This window comes from Thunnus thynnus, chromosome 10 (assembly GCF_963924715.1).
Source record: "Thunnus thynnus chromosome 10, fThuThy2.1, whole genome shotgun sequence".
In the NCBI taxonomy this organism is placed as follows: domain Eukaryota; kingdom Metazoa; phylum Chordata; class Actinopteri; order Scombriformes; family Scombridae; genus Thunnus; species Thunnus thynnus.
Window position 1 is genome coordinate 12,779,352 of NC_089526.1, and position 24,006 is coordinate 12,803,357.

At 39.1% G+C, this 24,006-nt stretch overlaps 4 protein-coding genes across 5 annotated transcripts; 2 read left to right on the forward strand and 2 right to left on the reverse strand.

Annotated features, from left to right (window-relative positions):
- Positions 1–989: 989 nt before the first annotated feature.
- LOC137191163 (C-X-C chemokine receptor type 3-like) lies at positions 990–4,341 on the reverse strand. The gene is made up of 3 exons (XM_067601036.1): positions 3,860–4,341; positions 2,657–3,007; positions 990–2,301 (listed from the first exon to the last, which is right to left on the reverse strand). Exons 1-3 carry the CDS (start codon positions 3,860–3,862, stop codon positions 1,549–1,551), a joined length of 1,107 nt encoding a protein of 368 aa, XP_067457137.1. The 5' UTR covers positions 3,863–4,341; the 3' UTR covers positions 990–1,548.
- Positions 4,342–8,072: 3,731 nt separating this feature from the next.
- cxcr3.2 (chemokine (C-X-C motif) receptor 3, tandem duplicate 2) lies at positions 8,073–11,701 on the reverse strand. 2 transcript variants are annotated; one of them, XM_067601043.1, is made up of 3 exons: positions 10,809–11,701; positions 9,943–10,017; positions 8,073–9,683 (listed from the first exon to the last, which is right to left on the reverse strand). In XM_067601043.1, the coding sequence occupies exons 2-3, from the start codon at positions 9,976–9,978 to the stop codon at positions 8,586–8,588; spliced, it is 1,134 nt and encodes a 377-aa protein (XP_067457144.1). In that variant the 5' UTR covers positions 9,979–10,017; positions 10,809–11,701; the 3' UTR covers positions 8,073–8,585. The 2 variants fall into 2 exon arrangements, with proteins under 2 accessions (XP_067457144.1, XP_067457142.1); XM_067601041.1 differs by lacking the exon at positions 10,809–11,701 and having other exon boundaries at positions 9,943–10,795.
- A 2,666-nt stretch (positions 11,702–14,367) lies between these two features.
- Positions 14,368–18,458, forward strand: cnfn (cornifelin). The gene is made up of 4 exons (XM_067601047.1): positions 14,368–16,961; positions 17,250–17,369; positions 17,453–17,589; positions 17,770–18,458. The coding sequence occupies exons 2-4, from the start codon at positions 17,252–17,254 to the stop codon at positions 17,857–17,859; spliced, it is 345 nt and encodes a 114-aa protein (XP_067457148.1). The 5' UTR covers positions 14,368–16,961; positions 17,250–17,251; the 3' UTR covers positions 17,860–18,458.
- Positions 18,459–18,521: 63 nt separating this feature from the next.
- Positions 18,522–23,933, forward strand: tlr21 (toll-like receptor 21). Its single transcript, XM_067601039.1, has 2 exons — positions 18,522–18,603; positions 20,117–23,933. The coding sequence occupies exon 2, from the start codon at positions 20,213–20,215 to the stop codon at positions 23,159–23,161; it is 2,949 nt and encodes a 982-aa protein (XP_067457140.1). The 5' UTR covers positions 18,522–18,603; positions 20,117–20,212; the 3' UTR covers positions 23,162–23,933.
- Positions 23,934–24,006: the final 73 nt, after the last annotated feature.

Here is a 24,006-nt window from a genome sequence, read left to right on the forward strand (position 1 = left end):
AAGAGCTTGGCTGCAAGCCCATTCACAAACATCGAGCTTTGTGTGGTGTGTAGTCAACATGCATTTGGTCTTGTTTTTAATCATGTAGTCAGGATACTAAAGGCTTTTTGTACTTTAATGAAGAAGTGTGCTTTAATTTTTTAGGAGGAACTCAATACAACATATTTGAGTTAAGCAGCTTGTCTCTATCAGTCTCAGATAACAGACAAGCAGTTGAAGCAGGAAATAACACTTCAAATGACGCAATACTCAAGACTTATAATAAACAGTGATGTTTATAAACTTGACGTGTTGCTGCTGGAAAAGGCAACCAGCATTTCTCATATTTGACCACATTTTTTATCAGCTCTAGTTCTAATAATTTAACCACCATTCTAGTTATAGCAGTAAGAGGAAGGAAAATAGGTGGCCTCAAAGGAGGGGAACAGTCACTTTTTGTGAGTATGACTGCAAATGAAATTACGGTGTGTCGAACACTCAGTTGTGAAAGTACACACATTTCAGGACATATTTAAATGCATTACCATCATTATGTTCCCTTGAGCCCTGAAAGCAGACTCGTTTGGCAGGCCATAACCTACACAGCAGTGTAGAAGTGAAACCACAGAGTAAGATTTTCTTCTTTCCATCATTTCCCACCTACTTTCTTTTTCCCCACAACTGACTGCCCTTACGCACAAAGCATGCCTCAGTTCTCCTCCACCAAGTCTTCAAAGGAGAATAAACAGAGAGCTATTTTCTCTCCCTCCTTCTCTCTTTCTCGCGCTCTCTGTCACCTGACTGATGACATCACAACCTTTCTGTGTCATCCTGTGTCCGATAATCCACACACCAATGTTGCAACAATGGAGTCAAGAAGAAAGACTGTGGGATTCGCCGAGGGGAAATTCCCTTACTGAACTTTGTACATTCACACATGCACTGCGCAACTGTGGAATTCACACAGTCTTTCTGCTTGAAAATAAAATGTGAAATGAAAAGTGAAACAGTTTGTAAACTGTGTCAGACTGTTTAATGCAGGATTTCAATAACACCGACAATGATAAGAGCTTATATTCCCTCAAATTTTATAGGCTATGGCCTTAGCTTTATGATGATTGTGTTACAGCTGAAACCTCACCCAAAAGTTTTTTCACAACACAGAATAAATAATAGAATCATAGTTTGCTTTCAATAGTAATAATAATAATAATAATAATAATAATAATAATAATAATGGTAATAATGATAATAGACAATTAAAATGCAAATATCTACAACTGAATAAAAAAAATCATGATTTAGGGTTAAAATTGTGGTGGTGATTACAAAATAACACACAGTAGTACAACACTAAAACAGCACAACACTACATGTCACCATGATGCAGCATGAATGCTTCACATTAAAGTGAAATATATGAGTGATTTTTAAAAATATCCATTTCTCATCATCATACAGGAAGTGGTCATTCACCCCTTGAACCCATGACATGACTTCACATTAAATTCCTCCCAGGAGTTGAACATTACTTAAGTCTCTTACGAGTCACATGAAGAAATTTTTGCATTAGCACTGAGCTGACTGCACCTGATGCTCTACACTTGTCATCTGCTTCATCTCTTCCCCCCCATGACTCTCTGCAGGCAGGGCTTCCTCACCCACACCCAACTCCCACAGAGAGCCTTCAGATTCAATTCTTGTACACCTCAGCAAAGCCAGCAACTGTTTCCTGAAGTTTCCGCACAGGCTGAGATAGAGCAGCGGCCTGAGGCAGGCATGAACACAGGCTAAAGCAGTTGTGACCAGCAGAGCAGTTTTCAGGGAAGTTTTGGAATTTGTAGTTTCCTGCGGCACCTTAGATGTTCTCATGAAGGTGTCCACAATGAGTGTGATGTTGTATGGCATCCAGCAGAGAAGAAAGATCCACACCAGGGCCAGGATGACCATGGTGGCCCTTTGCTTCTGGAGGCTTTTAGAGCTGCGCTGCAGCATTAGTAGGATACAGGAGCAGCAGACGATAAGGACGACTGCAGGCAGGAGGAAACCCAGTATGTGGTGGAACAGGCGTGATACCAGATTCAACTTTGAAAAATAGTTGGGAATACACAGTGTTTTCTCTTCTGCCTCTGGATCTGCTTTAATTACCAAGAAATCCCAGTTAGGGATGATGAGGAGCAGGGAGAAGACCCAGACCAACAGGAAACTGATCCGAGCTGACTTGGGCTTCTTGTGGGAGTACAGCCGGGTAGAGTGGGCGATGGACAAGTAGTGGTCCAGACTGATGCAAACCAGCAAAAAGATCCCAAAATAGAAGTTGATCTGGGAAAAAGAAAAGAAAAACTTAAGTTGTGATCTTGTGTAAGACAAAAACCTCCAAACATCATCATTCTCACACTCTCATTTAACTTTCACTTCTCTTATTATACCCTTATCTGATCTCCTTCTCTAGCCTCTTTCCTGAAATGCTTTGAGAAATGTAACTAAGCGAGTACACTTGCTAAATAACAGGATTAAGTACAATGGTCCTGCTCTGCCAAGAATCTTGATTAAGTTGGAAATAATGGCTTACAGCCAAACATTATCCATCCAAAAACAACTTTCTCACAGCTCCACTGAAAAGCTCTCCCTTTCACTATTAGTCCCTGCCTGTTCTACACATCACTTGGTTACCTACATTAAAAACTGCTCCACTGATCTTGCAGAGATGAATCTTTAAGCACCATCCACAATCCTGAGCAGCCTGTACGGCCCAGAAGGGCAGCATCACCAGCAGGAGGATGTCCGCGACACTCAGGAGGAGGATAAAGGTGTCTGATATACTACAGGTTCGCCTCTTTTGACTCAGAACGGCCAGGAGTAGTCCATTCCCCAGCAGACCTACAACCAACACCACGGAGTACAGAAACGGGATCAACACCGCCTCACTGCCTCTTGGCTCGATGTCCTCTTTATACTCATAGTCCCCGTAATCATAGGTGGTGTTAGAGCGAAATATTCCATCAAGTTCCACATCCATGTTTATCTCCTGTGGAGACAAAAAGGTTAAACACAGGCAGAGCTAAAAAAAAAAATGCTGCTGTGCCTCAGAGGCTAGACGTCTTAAATACTAGCTAATATGCTCTCTCTGTGTATCATCAGCTGTGTGAGTGAGAAGTCAATTCTTGAAAATCTCCCTTTGGGAAGCCCAGCTGTGACTTTTATGCCCAGACTCACACATAGCTCACATGGTGCGATGTCACCAGATGAGGCAATAGTGAGATAGCTTTAAACGGAAAACACAGTTTCCTCTGGTCATGCAGCACACACAAGCAAACACACACACATACACACACATCTATGAAATTATTTCATGCACCGTGGCTGCATGACCTGTTTTGCTTTTCTTATCTTGGTGAAGTAGATGCAAATACAACACGGTAGCGGAAGTGCTGGTAAGAAGGCACTTTTCTAATGAGTGGACGCATAACTATATAAACTATACAGTGAGGAGCAGTTTCAAAACCGAGATGAATAAAGAAACATATGGCAAAAGGCTTTTAATAGCAGCCTTATTGAAATAATGGCTATAGAACTAGAAATATGCACCAAACCTATGGTAATTATCAGTATCAGACAACCATAACCTTGAGAGGTTTGTAAATAAACTCACTGGCCACTTTATTAGGAACACATATGCAATCTAATGCAATACAACAGCTCTGCCATAAATTCAACTTTTGCGAAGCTACTTATGTTTATTGTTGAGGTCGTAGTGCTTGGTGGTCATGTTGGTGTACTGGAGTGCATTATATTGAAAAGTGTTCCTAGTATTTTGCCTTCCCACATGTATGTTAATGAGTAACCATAACCTTGAGGTTAGTAAATGTATCCTGCTTACCATATAGGGCTTCAGCTGCAGAATGTGAGGACCTCAACCTCTCTGAGCGCTGTCGACTGATGATACTAAAAACGGACAAACACAGCAGACTGCACGTATTCTTTCACACCGCTGCCAACAACCACCCCACCGCAGTTTATGACGCCGCAGTTTATGTTTTTGGAGGGGAGACGGACGATATCCTACAGCTGCACAGCCGAAAAATGCATGAAAGCTCCCTCAGCGTGCGAAATATGTGGATCGCCAAACTTATGTTTAAAGGGAATTTGCATGTGGAAATGTACCGAAAATTATTCCACAATGACAAAACCGCCCGGCAGCAGAAGGAAACTAAAAAAAAAAAAAAAAAAAGGATCTTAGACCGGAACCGGACACACAGCAAAGACACTGCACCTCAGCTACATGTATACAAGGCATTTCACTTTACTTCTCCACTATTGTTTTGGTACATTGTCAACCAGCTCGCACATTGCCATCTCTGCCGGATGTGCCAAGTCTCACCACGGAATTTCTTTTCAAAATAAAACCCTGTTGTTGCCAGTTATTATAATTAACTTCAACAAAATGTTAATGTGTTTTTTATTTTATTTTTATTTTGTTTTTAATTTCTATTTTCATTTCAGTTAGTTTCGGGAGTGGGTTTGCTTGTTTCGGTTTAGTTTTTACCCTTTAGTTTTAGTTTCGTTTTTATTAGTTGCACAACCACAGCGCATCACAACGAAAGCTGTAGGCCTATCTTAGCCTTTGGCAAATTCTTGTAAACTCTACTGATTCAGACAAACCAGTACCTCCTCTCTCTACTAACTGCCGGCAGTGAATCACATCGGCAGCAGAGGACAGGATTAAAAAGAGAGCAGCTGCGCTCACACACAGTAAGGTTGTGATAACAGGTTGTGAAAAAGGAAAAAAACTATGAAATTGGGAGATTAACGGGAGTAATTACCAATAAGAAGCACAGCGAGAGAAAGGGTTAAAATAGGAAGACTTTGAAGCCAACTTTACACAGATGCAAACGTAACATTTTAGTAGGAATGGATGACTGTCTCAAGGACATTGTGACATTTTTCTTTTTAAAAATGGCTGCAGTCAGCTAGAAACCTCCCACAGACAGACAGTGTGTGACTGGTATGCTCTGTGTGGAAGAATATTTTCTGGATTGTGCACCCACTTCTACTGCAGTTATATTCTATCCAATGTATTAAATGCTCATTATATCAAAAGGGAACACAATATGTGGGAAAGTAAACCCTCATGAAGCAGAAGCTCGAATTATATAACGATACTCCACAAATGGAGGAGAAGTGAAAGTGATTAGTTGTCAGGAATCGTCGTCTCCCTCATGTTCTTTATGTTCAGCTTGCTTTGACGTAATCACATCACACCCAGATTATTGTAATACGTTGTTGAAGACTTTTTAGGAGTATTCTTTAAACATCATGAATTTTACAAATCTCACAAAAAACATTTAAGACAGTGCTTCAAACTAATTTTTGTTCAGTTCTAATTTCCGTGATTTTTAAATCCAGCACCTTTGCAAAGCACTGACCAAGTGAAAAGCAGAACTCAATTTATTACTGTAAATGTTTTAAATGAAATAAATAAATAATGTTGTCAATGCATATCCCCCGAAAATTGGGAGTGTTGGCAGGTATGGGTATTAACAATACAAACACAATGCTGTGAAGGCAATTGACTCCCAGACATGTAGACATCAGTCTCAATAAACAGGCACCAATGCCTCCTCATGCTTGTTGTATTGACAAATTTGACCAAATTGACAAATGCTAAAACTAAAAATATTTTTTTGTATATTTTTATTTCATTTTAATCAGTTTCGTAAGTTCACAGTATCATTTCAGTTAGTTTCCTCTTTTTTCTAAAAGGAAAAATGCTTTTTGTGGACTCAGAAGGTGTAATTCCACCGTTTGGCCACTATGTCAAATTGGCTTCAAAGCCCGGCGCTGTTCCTGGGGGCCCGATTGTATTCCGAACCTTTCTGTTATTTGATTTGATAGCCGCTCCGGCCACCTGTGCACGTGCTCGCTGTCCTCCCCGTGGCTGTTTTCAACATGGTGGCCGGGTCACAAAGTTGTTCATATTACAGCTAAACAATTCACTAAAATATGTTTTTGAAAACATTTGCGTCAAGAAATGGGCAATGTAATAACAGAATCTTGATCCATATTTGATCAGCACTGCCTAGTTTGACAGTTTGATCTGAGTTTGGTGAGCTGTCGGTTCAGAGGCTGCTTTCTCTTTTTTTTCCCCAACTTTATTGAGTAAACGATGTGCACATTTATTTTGGTCTGAGATGCTGGTGCTATGGTGCAACATCTGGTGGGGCTAAATGTCACATATTGCGCCTTTAACTAAAATGTTTTTTCACACCTAGTTTTAGCTTTTAGTTTAATTTTAGTTAACTAATATAACCTTCCTGCAAAGAGAAATCTGTGAGAAAGAGGCTGAAAATCACCAAAGCTCTTTGGTTTGTAGTAAGAAGCGCAGGATATAATAAAGAAGGCACAGTTGTTATAGGCTCAGTTGTTATTGTGGACAACTAGTGCTTTATTTTGAAGGCCACTGCTGTGTCCCCTTGACTATATTTATATACAGTCTGTGCTGTGCCCACATGGAGAGCTGCACTCAAAGCAGACACATGCTTGCAAAAAGAGACGCTTTCCACTAGATGGAGCTTTTGTGCTTGTTTCCAAACTGGAGAACAGAGAAAACCTGAAGCTTTGTACAAAATTGCAGGTTTTTCCTTTTTATCTGGATGAAGTTTGTTTTCACATTCATCTGCTGAAAGTGGAAAATTACAGTTGGTTGCAATCTGCAACCTCACTGCTAGATGCCACTAAATCTTACACACTGGTCCATTGACATGTTGCAGCAGGAGACATGTGAAGCAGGAGACATCTTCTGTCAAGTAGTTAAACTTCTGAAATTAAATATATTTGCATATTCATATACTCTGGAATTTTTAATGAGGGAGAAGGAGTGGATACTATTTTAAGGATTTTAACATGGTAATCATGCTTCTTTCTTTTTTTGTGGAAAAATCAAATCAGACACACAATATTGTTCCAAGCAGAGATGTCTGTCTCCATGTCTGGAGAGGATCTTTAAGGGTATTATGGTGATCACGATTTTACTCAGTCATCAAGATACACTTTAGGACAGAAACTAAAACATAGTAGCTATACCTGAACACACTAGTTATTTGGCAGATTCACAAATATAGCCTAAATAAAAACTTATGATTTGCTCATTAAAAAAGATGTATTGTTATAGATTAAACAACTCAACATTATATTAAACAGTTAAAATTAACTCCACCTCAGCCAGCTGCAACATGTCAATGCAGCAACATATTAAGGCACCAGAAATGATAAAACACTAACATGGTAGCTAGATATAGTAAACAGCATTACAGGAAGCATTCTGCATATTGAGTGATTTTAATTTGATACCGTAAGTATGTTCAGCTGATACAGTAAAAATTTTGTACTTAAGTCAATTTTGAATGCAGAACTTTTACTTGTCACAGAGTGTTTTTACATGTTGGCATTGATATTTTCACTTCAGTTATGGATCTGAATACTACTCCCACCACTGGTCGTGGTTATTGTCCAGTTTTATAACATTAACAATAATCTACCAACCGATTAAACAATCCATGTTGACATTACAATATAACAGTTGGACCTGCTTTGTGAGTAAATAACGTGAGTGAATGTGAATCTACACTTCTAATAATGTTGCAGCAGCTCAGAACCATGAACCAAATTCATTCTTTGAGCAGCAGCTCCAGACTCATATTTATTAAAATCACAGTCCTGAAGGAAAATCAGTTTCTAAGGATTGTACATTAACCAAACCTTGTTACAGACCAACTTTCTGTAATGAATGGAAATTTATAAGATGGCAATTGCATGAACCATGAGATGGAAGTTGGTCAGAATGAACATGCAGAGAAAGAACCTGAGATGTTGATGCATAATAGATATCACACTTTGTTTTATATCCAAAATATTTATTACAAAAATCATTGTACTTAACAAAGGGTTTGAGTTTTTATGTTACATACAAAATTATAAATGAGTCACATTTATTTTCTACAGCACCATGAACACATTTGAAGCACACAGCTGGACAAACAGCTGTATATGGATTATGGAAATAAAGAAACAACTTTTTACACCATTTTCACTGATTTAGCTGAAACTGAGAGTGGAATCTGATGAGACTATTGTATGACCATTGAAGCTACAGGCTACATCTTAAACTGCTGAACAAGCTTTTTCAGAGGTATGAAAAAATTTGGCTATTTCACAAGATTCCTTTGTGGACACAAAAATCAACACGTCCATAAAAACATTATACGACAGCATCAGCTTAAGGGAGTGGCATTTGTTTTACACTATGGCCCACCCCCAACATCAGTTTGTACAACTTGAGTCACTTTGTATTTTCACTATAGTTTTCTTGGAAACTCCCCCCCCCCAGACAATAACAAAACTTGTTGAAAGCTGCACCATATCTACAGAAAGCCCCAGTGGATGAAATACATCACAGGCAGAAAACTTTTTTCCTCTGAGAACATTTTTACAGTTTTAATTAAATGGAATTTCAACTTTTGTCTCATGCCAAACACTCCTCTCACACATACAACCATATACTATCTCACAAAATCTCCCTCTTTCTTCCTGTAACCAGCATTCGAACTTCACACCATGACAGAGTACGAGGTGTTCTCGCTTTCTGCTGAGCTGAACGAGCCTGTAGTTTTTCGGAGCCTCCTCTCCCTCCAGCCCTCCATCCCCAGCCAGCCTCTTTGTCCCAGAAGCCCCTTACACATTCTAGCCAGCTCCCTCCTGAACTTCACCCCCACAAAGCCATATAGCAGAGGGTTCAAGGCGCAATGTGACAGCCCCACACTTTCAGTGACCAGCGTCCCAATGTCCACTACACGGCCAAACTGGCATCCTCCAGTCACCGCGCCCAGCCTCTGCAGACTATCTGCCAACTGGAAGCAGTTGTACGGTGCCCAGCAGATGAAAAACACAGACACCAGGGAGATGATGAGGCGGAGAGATTTCCGCTTTTGGCGGCGGGTGGCGTTGCAGAGTGACCTGAAGATACGGATGTAGCAGTAGAGCATGATCAGCAGAGGGAACCCAAATCCCAGAACCATGCTGACCAGCTGTAGCCCCACCTGCCACTGTGTTGAGTTCTCAGTGAACCATATCTGGCACAGCAGCAGCTTCTGCTGGCCTATAGGGGCCTCGACTACCTGTTTGAAGGTAATGTCCACTCCACTCAGGCCCAAGCACCCCACCCAGATGACAGCGCAGGCAATCTGGGCATGGCAAGTGTTGCGCTTCCAGCCGGAGCTGACAGCGTGAACAATGGCCAGGTATCGGTCAAAGCTGATGCAGGCTAGGAAAAGGATGCCACTATAGCGGTTCAGGGAGAAGAGGGCACCAGAGATCTTGCAAAGAGCCAAGCCGAATACCCATTGGTGAGCCCATTGCACTGCAAACAGAGGCAGGGTGAAGGCCAGCAGGAGGTCAGAAATGGCCAGGTGAAGGAGGAAAGTGTCGGTCAGAGAGAATGCACAGGCGCCACCACTCTGCGAATTTCGGTAGCGCCGGATCACACACAGCACCAGCACGTTGCCCATCAAAGCCAGAATGAACACCAGGCTGTATACCACAGGGGAATACTTCCGTGCAAATTCATAGATGTCCTCCTGTAAGCATGGGGCTGCGTGAGTCTTGCTCGTTCCAGGGAACGATGTGTAATTGTCATCGTAATCAAAGTTCTGTTGACAAAAGAGAGGAAAAAGAGTTATGTTAAATACTTTATAATGCTGAAACCAATCATTTTTCATTTGCTAAGATTTTAATTTAGTTTTTGACATGAAGATTCCCAAAATGTCAAATTAAATGAATTTCTGTATTTAATTTGATCAATAAGGAACTTTTAATGATACTGATTAACTATCATCTGAGAATATCTCTACGGTGGACTTTTACTTGCTCATGTTATGCACTTGTAGGATTATAAAAGTAGCCACTCACCCAGTAGTCTTCTACGGTTGGTGTGACCAAATCCATATTTGTAGCAATCACAGAGGCAGCAGAACACCTGAAACCCTCCAAGAGTCAAAAGAGCACACTCTGCTCATAAACACATTGGCTAAACATCCTTTTTCACAGTCTATCTCTGTTACACTTGTCCAGATGAGGGAGGATCAGAAAGAAGAAGTTGGCATATAAGGAACCGAAACCTGACACATTTTAGACAGATGCAAACATAGCATCATATTAGGAATGGATGACTGTCTCAAGGAAATTGTGACATATATTTTTAAAAAATGGCTGCAGCCAGCTATAAACCTCCCACAGACAGACGATGTGTGACTGGTAGACCCTACGTGGAAAAATATTTTCTGGATTGTGCACCCACGTCTACCAAGTTATTTTCTATCAAATGTATTAAATACTCATTATATCAAAAGGGAGCAAAATTTGTGGGAATGTAAACCCTCAAGAAGGAGAAACTGGATTTACATAACAATACTCCACAAATGGAGGGGAAGTGAAAGTGCGTAGTTGTCAGGAATTGTTGTCTCCTCCATGTTGTTCTTTATGTCCAGCTTGCTTTGATGTAATCACATCACACCCAGATTATTGTAATAACTTGTTGAAGACTTTTCAGGACTATTCTTTAAACATCATGAATTTTACAAATCTCACAAAAATCATTTAAGACAGTGCTTCAAACTAATTTCTGTTTTGTTCTGATTTCTGTAATCTTTAAATCCAGCACCTTTGCAAAGCATTGACCAAGTGAAAAGCAGAACTCAATTTATATACTGTAAATGTTTTAAATGAAATAAATAAATTATGTTGTCACTAGAGATCAAGAGGAGGAAAAGACTTACCCTCTGAGATCTTGTAAAGAAGACAGGGAGGATGTAACTAGGAACTGATGCAGAACATCCTGGATACAATCATAGATATATAGATAAGTTTACAAAGAACATAACAGGAAATGAAATAATTTCATCTATTATTATGACACTCTTTGGGGAAAACATGAACAGTATTGAATCCGAGTCCTTATACATATTAGAGATTCTCTGGCCAAAGAGATACCAAAAAAGGATATACAAGAATGCTCTTTGCAGTAAAATGAAATACATATAAATGTAGTCAGATGCCTGATATGATCAGACACGACAGTGCAGTAGAATAGAAGACCTTCACTGAGAGTACTATTCTGTCCACGCTACAACTTATTTTTCCACTTCAAAAGCTGCGAGAGGTTTAGTTAAATTGAGAAGTCAGTTCAACACACGTATGAAACACTGGTTGTTCACCACAAAAAAACACATTCAGACTCAGTTCAGAAGAACTCAAATGGTGGTTTTGAGATGAGGTTTTGCAATGTATCACAAAGTCCCCATAGAGAGCAATGAGATGGACAGCATGAGGCAATGCACCTTCCACTATTACTATAGATTTTGTTTTAAAAAATGTGTTAAATGCATGAGGAACTGAATACTCTTGTGGTTACTTCTGTGTCGACTGTGGGGTGTTCTGGTAAACTACATTGTGCAACTTTCTGTATCTGTATCTTACTTCTGCTCTAGTCGAGTTGTTAAACTACAAACTATAGAGCTTTACGAATTGTTAAAAAACAAAGCACTGTACTTAAGTATAGTTTTAAGGTACTTGAGCAATCCCATGTAATGCTACTTTATTCTTTTGCTCCATCACAGAGATACTACATTTATTTGACAGTTGTAGTTAATTTTTAGATCACAAATTTACAATCCAAGTGTTTATTTTATAAAATATTTCTTATAAACTACATAACACTAGTTAAAACTAGCAGTAACAGTAAAAAGTAAAACGCTTGCCTGTATTTTTACAGTTTGGTATTGCTACTTTTATATAAGTAAAGGATCTGAATACTTCTTCCACCACTGTGTATATGTCTGTAATGTAATCTGACACGCACATGGGGAGGGAAATGGGTGACCATCCTTGTTCTTCTGACAGCCAAAGTCCTTATAAGATGTGTCTGGTGCCATAATTGCAGACTTCAATGCCTCTTTTTAAAAACATGGGTCACTCAAATACCCCTCTGGTCAACCCAAATGCTCCTCTGAGGGCAAATATGAACCTTTGCCCTGCATTGTGTTTTCTGTATGGTCTTTTCATTCTTACCTTTGTTCCATAAAAAGCTCATTCAGCCTATTGTATCTCACCCATATCTGTAAATTAAGTTACATCTTTACATAACATTATCCCACTCATCAGCTGCAATAATTACAAATTCTTCTGTTTAAATGCTGTTTTCTGCAGGAAATGTTGTCAGTCAACACAGGAAATCAAATTTTAGTAGTACTTAAACAGATAATGAAAAATGGTATATCTGTTTGTTTTGGTTTGCTGTTTCAACCAAGCCCTGATTCAAAACTCGAGCATTGTGAGATGGAATTCAGAAATATTTGAAAAATGCACTTGAGGAATGCAAATATGTACATAATTGCAGTCGTTTGAGGGGTATGTGAAATCACACCTGTGGGGAATGAGTCATAACAGAGCATAACAGTGCTGTTGCCTGCTCTGTGTCCTGGCAGGTGTTATTGTAATCAAAGTTGTGTTTAAAGTATTTTCTAATTTTCAGATTTCTTCATTACCTGTACTGTAACACCTGTAATGTGACCATTATTTTAAGGCCACACCTCTGTAAGCTACTTAGATGAGCCACCTGATCTGAATATACTGTATCTGGTAATTGGTTTAAAATGTTCAGTAATCTAATGCCCGTCTGAAATAAAAAATAACAAAGTTCCATAATGTCACATGCCCAATTATAGATTACACATGATGTGATGATATAGCATATTTTGGATTATGAAAACCAATTGAGCTAGTGGTAAAATATTGCATTTTATGTGTATAAATGTTTAAATAATAGCAGAATATTGACAGGTATATGAGTTTACTAGAAACCATGGTAGGTATAATACTAGGCACAGTCAAAATTCAGTCAAAATTATAGATAAGGTTTTTTAAAAATCATTTCAATGTGTCTGGGCCTACCAGATGATATCAGATATTTAAGAGTCCATTAGAATTTTGAAAACAGTTATAAAACCATCTTACTAAAGAAAATGGACTGAGTAGAGATGAGTAAATATATCTAATCTTTTAAAATGTAGTCCATGCAATATTTGAGACAGTGTGTAAAATCTATTATAGCAATAGGTTTATAGGCAGGCATAAGGAACTGAAGAATATATTTGGTCATCGAATCAGAAACACAAAAGTGCAGGCAGGCAACCAAAACAAACCAATGGTCCAACAAAGCTGAAATCAAAACCAGACCTTATATACAAACTAAACTAATCAGACAACAAGGAACAGGTGGCACAACACAAAGGCAGGCTGGGAGCTGATTGGCAGGGAAGACACTGGGAGCAAGGCAGGGCTGACGAGACTGATATAGGGCAGGTGTGAAGGTGACAGCAGACTGAGGAAGTAAACTGAGATAAAGGTAGGGTTCATGAGGATGATGCAGGGCAGGTGTGGAGGGAAAAACGGGCTGGGGAGGAGTGCAGGAAGGAGGAAAACAGAGCAAACAGAAAACCAAAACCCAGAAAACACAATTAGGCTCAAGAAGGCCCCAAATGCCAGCAGGCCAAATGCAAACAAAACACACGGTGCTACTGTACAGAGCTAAATGAGCTGCAAAATAACTAAGACATGCAAACTCATTCTGAATCATGTGAAGGCAAAAGTATTACTTCAGCTCTGTATGCTCACATGTACACAAACTTAAACGTCAGGACAAAGGTTAACTACAATGAGCAATAATATCTCAGGGGGTCGTTCTGTCCATCCTCCACTCAGTCCAGACTTCAAGGTATAGTCAGCAATTCTAATTTAATACATTTTTTTTTGTCAAATTCAGTGAATATCTCCTCACAGTCTGCTAGCTGTCCGTTCTGTGTGTGCACTGAAAAAAATCTGGTGTTAATACACAGCCCTGGTTCTTTAAATGGGCATGTCAACACAGTGGCTCAGAGCAAGCCACACAACACTATTCCAGCCAATCAGCAGGGGGTGTTCGTGGTCATGCACAGGACAAGGGGAAGTCATGAGAGCAGCTGTGGACCTTTTCCAAAGTAGCCCCTACCCACTCCCACTTGTCACGGAGTGCACTCCTGACACAATAAATGTATTTACATTTTCCTTTATACATTTGTAGTCAGAAGTATATTTAGCTCCTGCCACTAACAGGGATATAACAACCAGAGGTTGTGAACATTGTTGTCTCTGATATGAAGGATACACAAAGGGATCGTCAAACTATTAAAAAATGTATTAATGTTCCATTTGAAATAAATTAAACAACTTACTGAAGTTCCTGTACAAACCAGTTTTGTTTAAATAAAAAATGACACTAATGTCAAACATATAGGTTGACTTAATCATATATAATACAACATATACATACACTATAATACCAAAATGACTCCCGAGCCTCTTTGGTTGCATTTCTCTTCTTTATAAACATCCTCTCCTTTTACATTCTTATGTTTATGAGCTGCATGTTTTTAGCAACAGTCCCTGTAAATATACAATACGTTACAATCAAATAGACACGTCTACCGTTTTCTAGACTAGAAAACGGTATATTCGATCTAAATACAATGTATCCTTTAAGTTTTAAACATCTGCGTGGCAATATTAAATGTCTATGTTAGTTTGAGCAGTTTACTATTAAATGTTTGTACAGGTTGTCACACAGAAGTTAACATTTGTATACAGCGCCTCCATGACGAACACAATAGGCGTTGCACGTGCCCAGTAAGTCAGCATCGATACAGGCACGCTGCTGGAGGGTTTTATAAACCACTTCCACTCTCCGCTGTTGGTTTGGGATGGCACTTAATATGGCAGACCCTCCACATGAACGCGCAAACGGAGTGGAAGTAGGTAGGGAGAGGGTTTGGAAAAGGCCCAGCGTGTGTGAAGACTTGACAGTCTCCCGTCTCCAGCACCTGTTGAATGGTTAGGGAGGGCTGGTGAACTGGAGAGAGAGAGAGAGGCTGTGGCCAATTCACTTAGAAAGTGTTTTAGCACGGAACAGATACGCTTCTATTATTTTAAATGTATCAAACCACTCTGAATCCCAGACAGTCTCACAGAAGCCCCCCGTTTTTTTACGTTCTGAGTCCGTTTCTGTCGCATTTAGTGAAGCGTAATCTGAGCAGGCAGTAAAGTAAATTTCTGCTGTCATTCAGCCTGGTGTCCTCTCAGCTCCCCAGGAGCTTCAGCTGAAAGGAGGTTGGTTTTGTGAACAGAGAAGCTGCATGTCGAGTGAGAAGTGGGCAGACCGCAGAGAGTCTGACAGTCTGGACGGACTTTTTCTACTCGTGATAGAATGTGAGGGGAACAGAAGTGACTCTACAGCTGACACATCACTTATGTATTCCGCCATGTTTCTCTTTTGGTCATTGCTTTGGAGTCCATGAACTTGGATTTGGGGGAGGGGGGGGGGGGGGGGGGGGGACTTACAGGCACAGTTACCATAAAGAAGAACTGGAATTAACAGAAACACAGGGTCAACACAGGAACCCAAAAGAACAAAAACACGGAGTCCAAACACAACAGAAAGTCCTGGCAGGAAATAACAGTTCCAAGTCCAAGAAATGTGCTTAATTTGCACTAAACCTGGACTGCTATGCTAAGCAGCACTTTATTATGACCACCATTCCAATGGTTTGATACTTTTAACAAACGTTTGATGCTTTTTGTCTCCCTTTTTGTCTGCTGTAACCGTCATGACTAATGTCCTTTGTCCTCTTGTATGTTGTGTTTGTGTTTTTTCTGTTTGTTTTTTTTTTTACCCTCTACTGCAAATGAAATTTCTTCTCGAGGGACAATAAATATTTGAACTGAACTGAACTGTAATCTTTAACAGGGTGGGGGTAAGTGTTTTTATCATGTGTCATGCTACTATTTTATGGATTAATTTCATGCATTACATCTTGTTTGTGTTTCATATTATTTGTAGTTTGTCTAACTTTATTTTTATTATTTATATATATTTTAATTATTTCATTATATTTTTCTTTTTTTGACTTGTCATTATTTACATCCAATGTTGCTGAAACTGTCATTTGTGTATGTGTTTTAATTTTGTTTGTATTACAATTTTATTATTCACATATCCTTTTGACAAAATAAATCTCAACCTAACCTAATGTTGCATTGTGCCCATCTGTCACTGCTATGTGTGTATTTTACTTTGTCTTACTGTAAATATTTTTGTCTTCAATCTCTTTTATATTCCTGTAATGTTGGTATTGTCTTATGTGTCATGTATGAACTTGATAAAGACTCCATGAAGATGATTCCTGGGTGCACAGCTAACAGGGATCAAACATATAAACATATGAACAAAAGGTGTTGTATTCTATACACTGTAGTTGAAGAACCTTCTGTCACGTTACATCATCTCTGCATGCACGTGTTGAGTAATGTTCACCACTTTTTTCTACAGAAAGACATGTGTGCATCAGGACAAAACAGAAATACAAAAACGCACGAACATAAAACAATGCATTGCACAAGAGTGCAAACCCTTTTCAACTAAGGTCTGTGCTCGACAGTCACAGCTCATTTTTACTCTTATTTTCTCATTGATATAGTTGGGTCCACAGTGAGTACACACCACACCCATGCACTAAAGGTAAAACCTGGTTTCTGAATGTGGCTGAAATACAAATATGCACTGCTTTGTTCTTCAATTACTGAATGCTGATAAAAACCACGTCATGCTAGGCGCACCCTTTTGAAAGGTGTGGTACGCCCCAAAATCAAACATTTGAGTTTTCTATTTACCGGGTGTTTGTACCTGCCCAGATAGTCATTGTTTGCCATGTTATATCAGCATAGAAACTCCAGTGATGTCACACACAGTATAAGAGTAACGGCCATTGCCTTCTGATCGTATAAGTAGCCATCTACAACATCGGACAACCTTTACAGGAGCTATAGACTAACTTTTTGAGGTAAGATGTGAAGCAACGTTTCCTCCAAGCCGAGGTTGTCCTGTCCAGCTCCATGGAGTCTTCAGGCTATATCGCTGAAGCTGTGGCACAGGAATGGACACTTACCTGGACATTTGCTTGGAGGAAGCGTTGCTGCAAATAGGACCCATCAATGTTCCTTTTTAAAAATATTGTGGCTTGCTACAACTGCCTGAACATTACTACAAAGAATGAAAACTAAACAATATCATCTGTTTTTTATTATTTATATTTCTCCTCAACCTCATATTCCTCTTCTTCTACCTACAGCCATGGCGTTCCAGTCAAATGTGATCAGCTCGCAGCCTCAGGTCTCTGTCACACAGTACTCCTCTGGATTATCAGATTGGAGTTCAAATGTGTGCGACTGTTGTGAAGACTGTGGCATCTGTACGTGTGTTTGTGGAAATAAGCAGAAATTAGCCTTTGCTGGGAAATAAAACCCTATGTGACAATATATCTCTCACTTTCAGGTCTTTGTGCATCATTCGTCCCATGTATCCTGGCCTGTAAGGTGGCTCAGGACAACGGGGACAGCTGCTGCTTGCCCTTCCTTCCTGGTGCCATGATTGCTCTAAGGACAAGCATGCGCAGCAGATACAACATAGGTGTAAGTTTGCTAAATTTGTCAAACAACTGTACTTTCAGTACTTTTGTAATGAAAATAGGATGCTGTTTTGTGAAATGCAGAGACCTGGTCCCTGAACACAGACCTATAAAGACATTGTTCTTTTTTTTAATGAGATGACAATGTTTGTCACCTGTTTACTGTCCCTGTGCTTTTTCCCAGGGCTCTGTGTGTGATGACTGGGTAGTCATGGCCTGCCTGCCTCTGTGTGGACTGTGTCAGATGGCACGAGAGCAAAAGATGAGAGGATGAGAAAGAAAAGGGATGTTGAATGTAATTTACAAAATGAAAAAGGTAGAGCACATGTAGAAATTTACATTCCTTGGTCTGAACCCCATTTCTGCATTTCAAATTTGTTTCATTTGCATTTTCATAATTAAGTAAAGTTTTGCCAAAGCATGTTGTTACAAGGTTTACAATTATTTAATCTATACCATTATTGTATTGTATATACTACTTTATACTACTATTAGCATACTTATTGAGTCACTGAAGATGTTGGCAGAGAACTGTTTTTCATACCAAGTTAAACAGCGACCCACTGTGATGAAATTGTCTTTATGCAACAAACATGAGGCCATGAAGGAGGAAATGTTGGGATTTACAGCAGTGACTTTTCCCTTACAATAAATCAGCAAGTTTATAATGGCATTTAGACACGTTATTTATTTTGGAATGTAATTGTAACTGCAGACTGCTTTCCCTCCACATAATATTCTTTTACTCCATAATGTGTATCATGTGTTCATGTAATATTCTATACAATGAGTATTTTATATATGTTTAATTAAGAAATGTATATTCATTCAAACAACAGTGTTTCAATAAAACCCTTTGGTCATGTTATGTTATGATTTATACACCATTTGCTGCAACTGGATATGAAAGGAAGCGCATGGGTTACTCCCATCTTCCTCTTTTGTGATTTAGTGTGCATCTAAGATAGTCACGGTACAAGAAGTTCTCTGGAGAGGCAAGTTGCATTTATTTGAACAGGTAAGGCTTTCATAGAAAAATAATTGTATCAAATTTAATTTGACTCTATTGCCAAAGTGTTTTATTTATCTAGAAAAGAGAATGAAAGATAGTGTAAAAGGTTATACAAGGAGGAATTCTCACTGTATATCATTATTATTTTTAGGCAATGTTTCTTAGACAGCCAGTTTTCGGACTAAAAACACCTTAACTGAAGAGGTTGATTCTGACACGTAAATAAGAAAAATAATGGAGAATGTTTATGACCGTAAAGAACTGCACAAGGATTATTTTGGGAGTCTCCTTCTCTGTACGAATACCGTCATAACTCACATGAGGATAGATGTTGTCTTACACAGCCCATTTCTATAGCAATAAACTCATTGCAGGCCAAATTATTAGCTGCTGAGCCAACTGTGCCAACTCTTTCCTGGTATAATTTTAATACTATAAGGTGTGGATTGTACTAAAATGAAACAAATGTGAAGCAGAGGAGGAACAAGAGGACAGAGTGAAAAAGGATATGAAAACTTAACAAGAGAGGAACTGAGCTCAAGTTCAAATTTCTCAGCAAATGCATCGACACAGGTGAGGATTATAGGACTCCTAGATCTGAGACCAGTGTAGGAACTTGGTGAAACTGGGGTTTGGGTCTGGTTAGACATACTAGCATTAGTAAAAACTTAATGTAGAAATATACTATATACTGACCATTAGAAGATCCCTTCATAATGCACTTTCAATGTAAATGATGGGGGGAAAAAAATCCACAGCCCTCTGTCCGTGCAAAAATGTGTTTAAAAGTTTATTTGAAGAGAATATGATGCTTCAGCAGTCCAAAATAGTCAAATCAATTCAATACTTTTGAAGTTATTGTCTTTTTAGTACCAAATTCCCTATTTTTGTCACTAACCTTCCACTGCAGCTGAACAGGAAAACACTGTTAGCTGAGACACAAAAGGGGTATTTTTTCACTAAAAAGGCCATAACTGTGGAAGATATCCACTTTATTTGACTAACTCAGATTTCTGAAGCCTCACATAAGCTTCAGATAAAAGATTTAAATGCAGCTTTGCTCAAAACAAGGACTGTGGATTTTGGCCCCCATCACTAACATTGTAGGTGTATTTGGAGGGGGATTTTCTAATGGTCAGTATGAACAGGGAGAATGATTACTGCAGGGAAAAACTGTTTCAATGTTCATTTGGGCACCTGACTGTTGTTTTGAGACAGACTTGAAAAATTGTGAATCTATCCTTTAAGTTTTATCTTGAAGTACTTACATCTGACTATTGAGTCGGATTTGATAAAAAAGAAAACAGAAACAGTATGAATGCTGGTGAATACTCTTAGGATTGTGGTAGCAATTCTGTATAAGAATTGTTCTGCTTACAAATTAAGCATCAGCACAAAAAGGTAGTTGACAAAGAATTTTGCATTCATCTGTTGCTCTCAGCTTTATTTGAAAATGCTATTTTCAATTCACCTGTACAACCCGCCATGATATGTGTTATGTTCTGCTCTCTGCCCTCAGATTCCTGAACCAAGTTCAACAACAAACAAACCAAACTAACAAATACACTGATGTGGGAATTTAAAGGACTGTTTCTCTAGACTGTAAGAAGACACAATGACAAGTCTAACTCATCAGCTGTTGTCAATTACAGTTGTGCTTGGTGCTGTTCAACTCATCACTGGTTACAGCTATAACAACTGCATTGAGGATCCATACTCATACAGAACAAGTTTCAACTGCATCCGTCGAAAGGAGAAGAGCATATCTGCCATTGTACATGACCTGCCACCATCTGCCATCAATCTGACCATCTCAATTAATCCTGTCAGCCACATACCTGAAAAGAGCTTTGCTCATTTACCAAACCTTCAACACCTCAGAATAGATAATAACCTCTTGAGCATTATTGATGTATCTGCTTTCAAAAACCTGTATCAACTCAAGTCTCTGAATTTGTCCGTTAACAACATATCAGAACTCAGCCCCTCTCTGTTTGAGGACCTGCACAACCTCACCTCTCTCTCACTGACCAACAATAAATTAAAGCAGCTCCCTGAGAGCATTTTCTCTGCTGTTCTCAGGCTAGATACTTTAATATTGCGGCAAAACCTTCTAACAAACTTCTCAGAGATTGCTGAATCTGTGTCGAACCTAACAAATCTGAGGACACTAGATCTTTGCTCTAATAGTTTGACAAATCTCAGCCACTCAAATGTTTCATTACCCAAATCCCTCACCGTGTTATATATATGTAAAAACAATCTGTCTACGTTAGGATGTCAACATTCGTTCCTCAGGCTCATCAAGCTGCTAGATTTGTCATACAATGTTAGACTCTCTGCGACGGCTTTCAAAGGGATGGATTTGAAACAAGTAAACTATCTGCGTTTGCGTTCAACCAGTGTTGGGGTGGTGGAGTTTTTGAACATCAGCAACATCAACGCAGGTCACGTTGATTTCTCCGGCACTGGTCTAAAAAATGACACTCTGCTCATGGAGCTGTGCAGATTGTTAAAGACAAAGGTGAAGAGGATTTCAAATATGCGCCTGACTTGTAATGGTATTAAGAATCTAACAAACTACACACTGAACAATTGTCCACAAATCGAAGGGGCTTTGGATCTATCCCGCAATCAACTGAAAAGCATAAAGTGTCTTAACTTTCTCAACAACCAGACATATATAAAAAGGTTCGATTCAGAGCATAACCATCTTACCCGCATCCTGTCGTGTAAAACAAAACACATGGTTAAGTTCCTAAAACTCGAAGAGCTGAGCTATCGTTACAACCGCATTCTGGCTGTCAACTCTTATGCTTTCTATCATACACCAAATATCAGGACGCTAAAACTGAACATAAACACAATTGCCTTTCTCCATCGCAAAGCCCTCAAAGGGTTAAAAAAGCTTGAGACACTCCGTTTGGACAATAATCTCTTAACTGATCTGTTCAATGACACATTTGAAGATCAGGTCAGCTTACAAACCCTGAACCTACGCAACAATCGTATTTCTGTCATTTTCAACGGGACCTTCCTCAGTCTCAATAAACTGATTATATTGGACCTTGGAGGTAATAAGATTACTCATTTTGAGCCGTATGGTCTTGATGGACTAAAAAATCTTTCCAAATTCTATCTCGATGGAAACAACCTCAAACAGATTGACACTTCGCTCTATCATGTATTTCAAGATACACTCACAGTCCTGGATTTACAAAGTAATCAGATTCGCTTCCTCGATGGAAATATCTATTCACCATTTTTGAATCTCAGCAAACTCAGTGACCTGAAATTAGATGGGCAGCGGCCCCATGGCCTCACCCTTTTACCCCGCTATTTTTTCCGTGGCCTCCACTCACTGAAATCTCTGTATCTTACCAACAATCAGATCTCTCTTCTTGCTCCTGATGTCTTTGATGATCTGACAGGCTTACATTTCCTCACACTGGATAACTGCTGTGTTGGGGTGTTACAACTACAACCAGGAGTCTTTAAAAATCTAAGGAATTTAACCAAATTGATTTTAGAAAATACAGCCATTCAGAACTTCTCAAAGGAGGTTTTTGGTAATCTCACACAGTTACACACACTGCAGCTAAACCGCAATGGGATGCATAGCATTAATGTAGATGCACTAGAAAGTTTACCTAAACTCCACTACCTCGACATACGTAATATTCCTCTAAGCTGCACCTGCAAGAACAGCTTGCTGCAAAACTGGACTCTAGATAACCCAAATGTTCAGGTGGTATATCTCCACCATCTGCCATGCCAACATGATGCAAAACACAAATTCTACAACTTTGACACCAAAGTCTGTTACATAGATTTAGGGGAGTACCTGTTCTTCAGCACAGTCGCTGCAATCTTTCTATTCACAGTCACTCCTTTACTTTATGTCAAACTCTACTGGAAAATGAAGTACGGCTACTATGTGTTTCGGTCCTGGTTTAGTGAGCAGTGGCGCAGAATTAGAGAGGAGGAAGAAAATTGCAAATATGATGCTTTTATTTCCTATAACTCCTCCGATGAAGAATGGGTCATGGAACAGTTGCTGCCCAACCTGGAGGGAAATGGATCCTCTTTCAAACTTTGCCTACATCACAGGGACTTTGAGCCGGGCCGTTATATTGTGGATAACATTGTCTCTGCTGTATATAGCAGTCGTAAAACTATTTGTGTTGTGAGCAGGAATTTCCTAAAAAGTGAGTGGTGCTCTCTGGAAATCCAACTGGCCAGCTATCGACTTTTTGATGAGCATCGAGATGTTCTCCTGCTCGTCTTTCTGGACTCAATCTCTGAGAGGCAGTTGTCATCCTATCACCGCATGAGGAAGGTCATGCTGAAGAAGACTTATCTACAGTGGCCAAGCTCAGACTGCATCGACCCGATTCAGGCACAAGAGCTGTTTTGGATACAGCTACGTAGGGCAATGAGAACGGGGAGCAAACTCAAAACAGAAGAAAACTACAAAGGTGAAGATTGTGTAACTCTTGACAGCAGAGAAACCGAACATTTTGAGACTTACACATCAGATGACAACTATGACTTGCTACCTTGAAAATATTTGATGATTTTATTTGTGGTTTCAGTCAAATCTCTCAGTGTGTTAAATGAATAATTCAGTTCTCTGCTGCTAGGAGAGGTTCATGAAAACATGGTTTGAATGTAAACTGTGAATGTAAAAAGCAGCCAGTTTATTAGGTACACTGAGCTAAAACTAACACAGTCTAATACAACAGCCCTACAATAAATCCTACTTTCATAAATGTTGAAAAAGTTTTTGTTGAACCTGTGGTGTTGATTCAACTGAATGATTATTTTTGGATGCTGTAGTTTGTGGTGCTGTTGAATTATACTTGGTTATATACTGAGAGGTGTTTTCCCACTCAATGATATAAATAGGTTGGATGAAAGAAATACAATTCAATATCTCCACAAATTACAGCCGCCCAAATGACCATAAAGTTGGATTAAGACCTTCAGAAAACAAATTCAACAAAAACTGAACATGATACTTCTGTGTACTGTAAGGGTATATTATTGCAGAGCTTTTGAATTAGACTGCATTAGTTTTAGCTAGGTGTACCTAATAATCTAGTGACTGAGTGTATCGTATGTGATTAACAATAACATGATTTATACAGGCATGAATCAGCAATTTAATTTCTTGTGTGCAATTTAATTTTCTATTTAGCAATGCTTGATATGGCATTTCACTATTGCACAATTGTACAAATGTGTTTTCTTGCATTTAAATGTAACCCACCAACAAAATATTATCAAATGGCTTTCACAATAGCACATTCTTAGCTAAAATTATTGCTCTGTGAATAATTTCGCATTATAGCACCTGCATTTATGAAGATATGTGTTAATATACAATTCTGCATATAAAAAAATGCA

Coding starts and splice junctions, on each gene's coding strand:
- LOC137191163 (XM_067601036.1), bottom strand. Junction 2,302..2,656: donor TCAGTGGAGCAGTTTTTAAT/GTAGGTAACCAA, acceptor TCTTTTTCCCAG/ATCAACTTCTATTTTGGGAT.
- cxcr3.2 (XM_067601043.1), bottom strand. CDS start 9,978: ATGGATTTGGTCACACCAACCGTAGAAGACTACTGG. Junction 9,684..9,942: donor CAACCGTAGAAGACTACTGG/GTGAGTGGCTAC, acceptor TTTTGTCAACAG/AACTTTGATTACGATGACAA.
- cnfn (XM_067601047.1), top strand. CDS start 17,252: ATGGCGTTCCAGTCAAATGTGATCAGCTCGCAGCCTCAGGTCTCTGTC. Junction 17,370..17,452: donor TTGTGAAGACTGTGGCATCT/GTACGTGTGTTT, acceptor TCTCACTTTCAG/GTCTTTGTGCATCATTCGTC. Junction 17,590..17,769: donor GCAGCAGATACAACATAGGT/GTAAGTTTGCTA, acceptor GCTTTTTCCCAG/GGCTCTGTGTGTGATGACTG.
- tlr21 (XM_067601039.1), top strand. CDS start 20,213: ATGACAAGTCTAACTCATCAGCTGTTGTCAATTACAGTTGTGCTTGGT.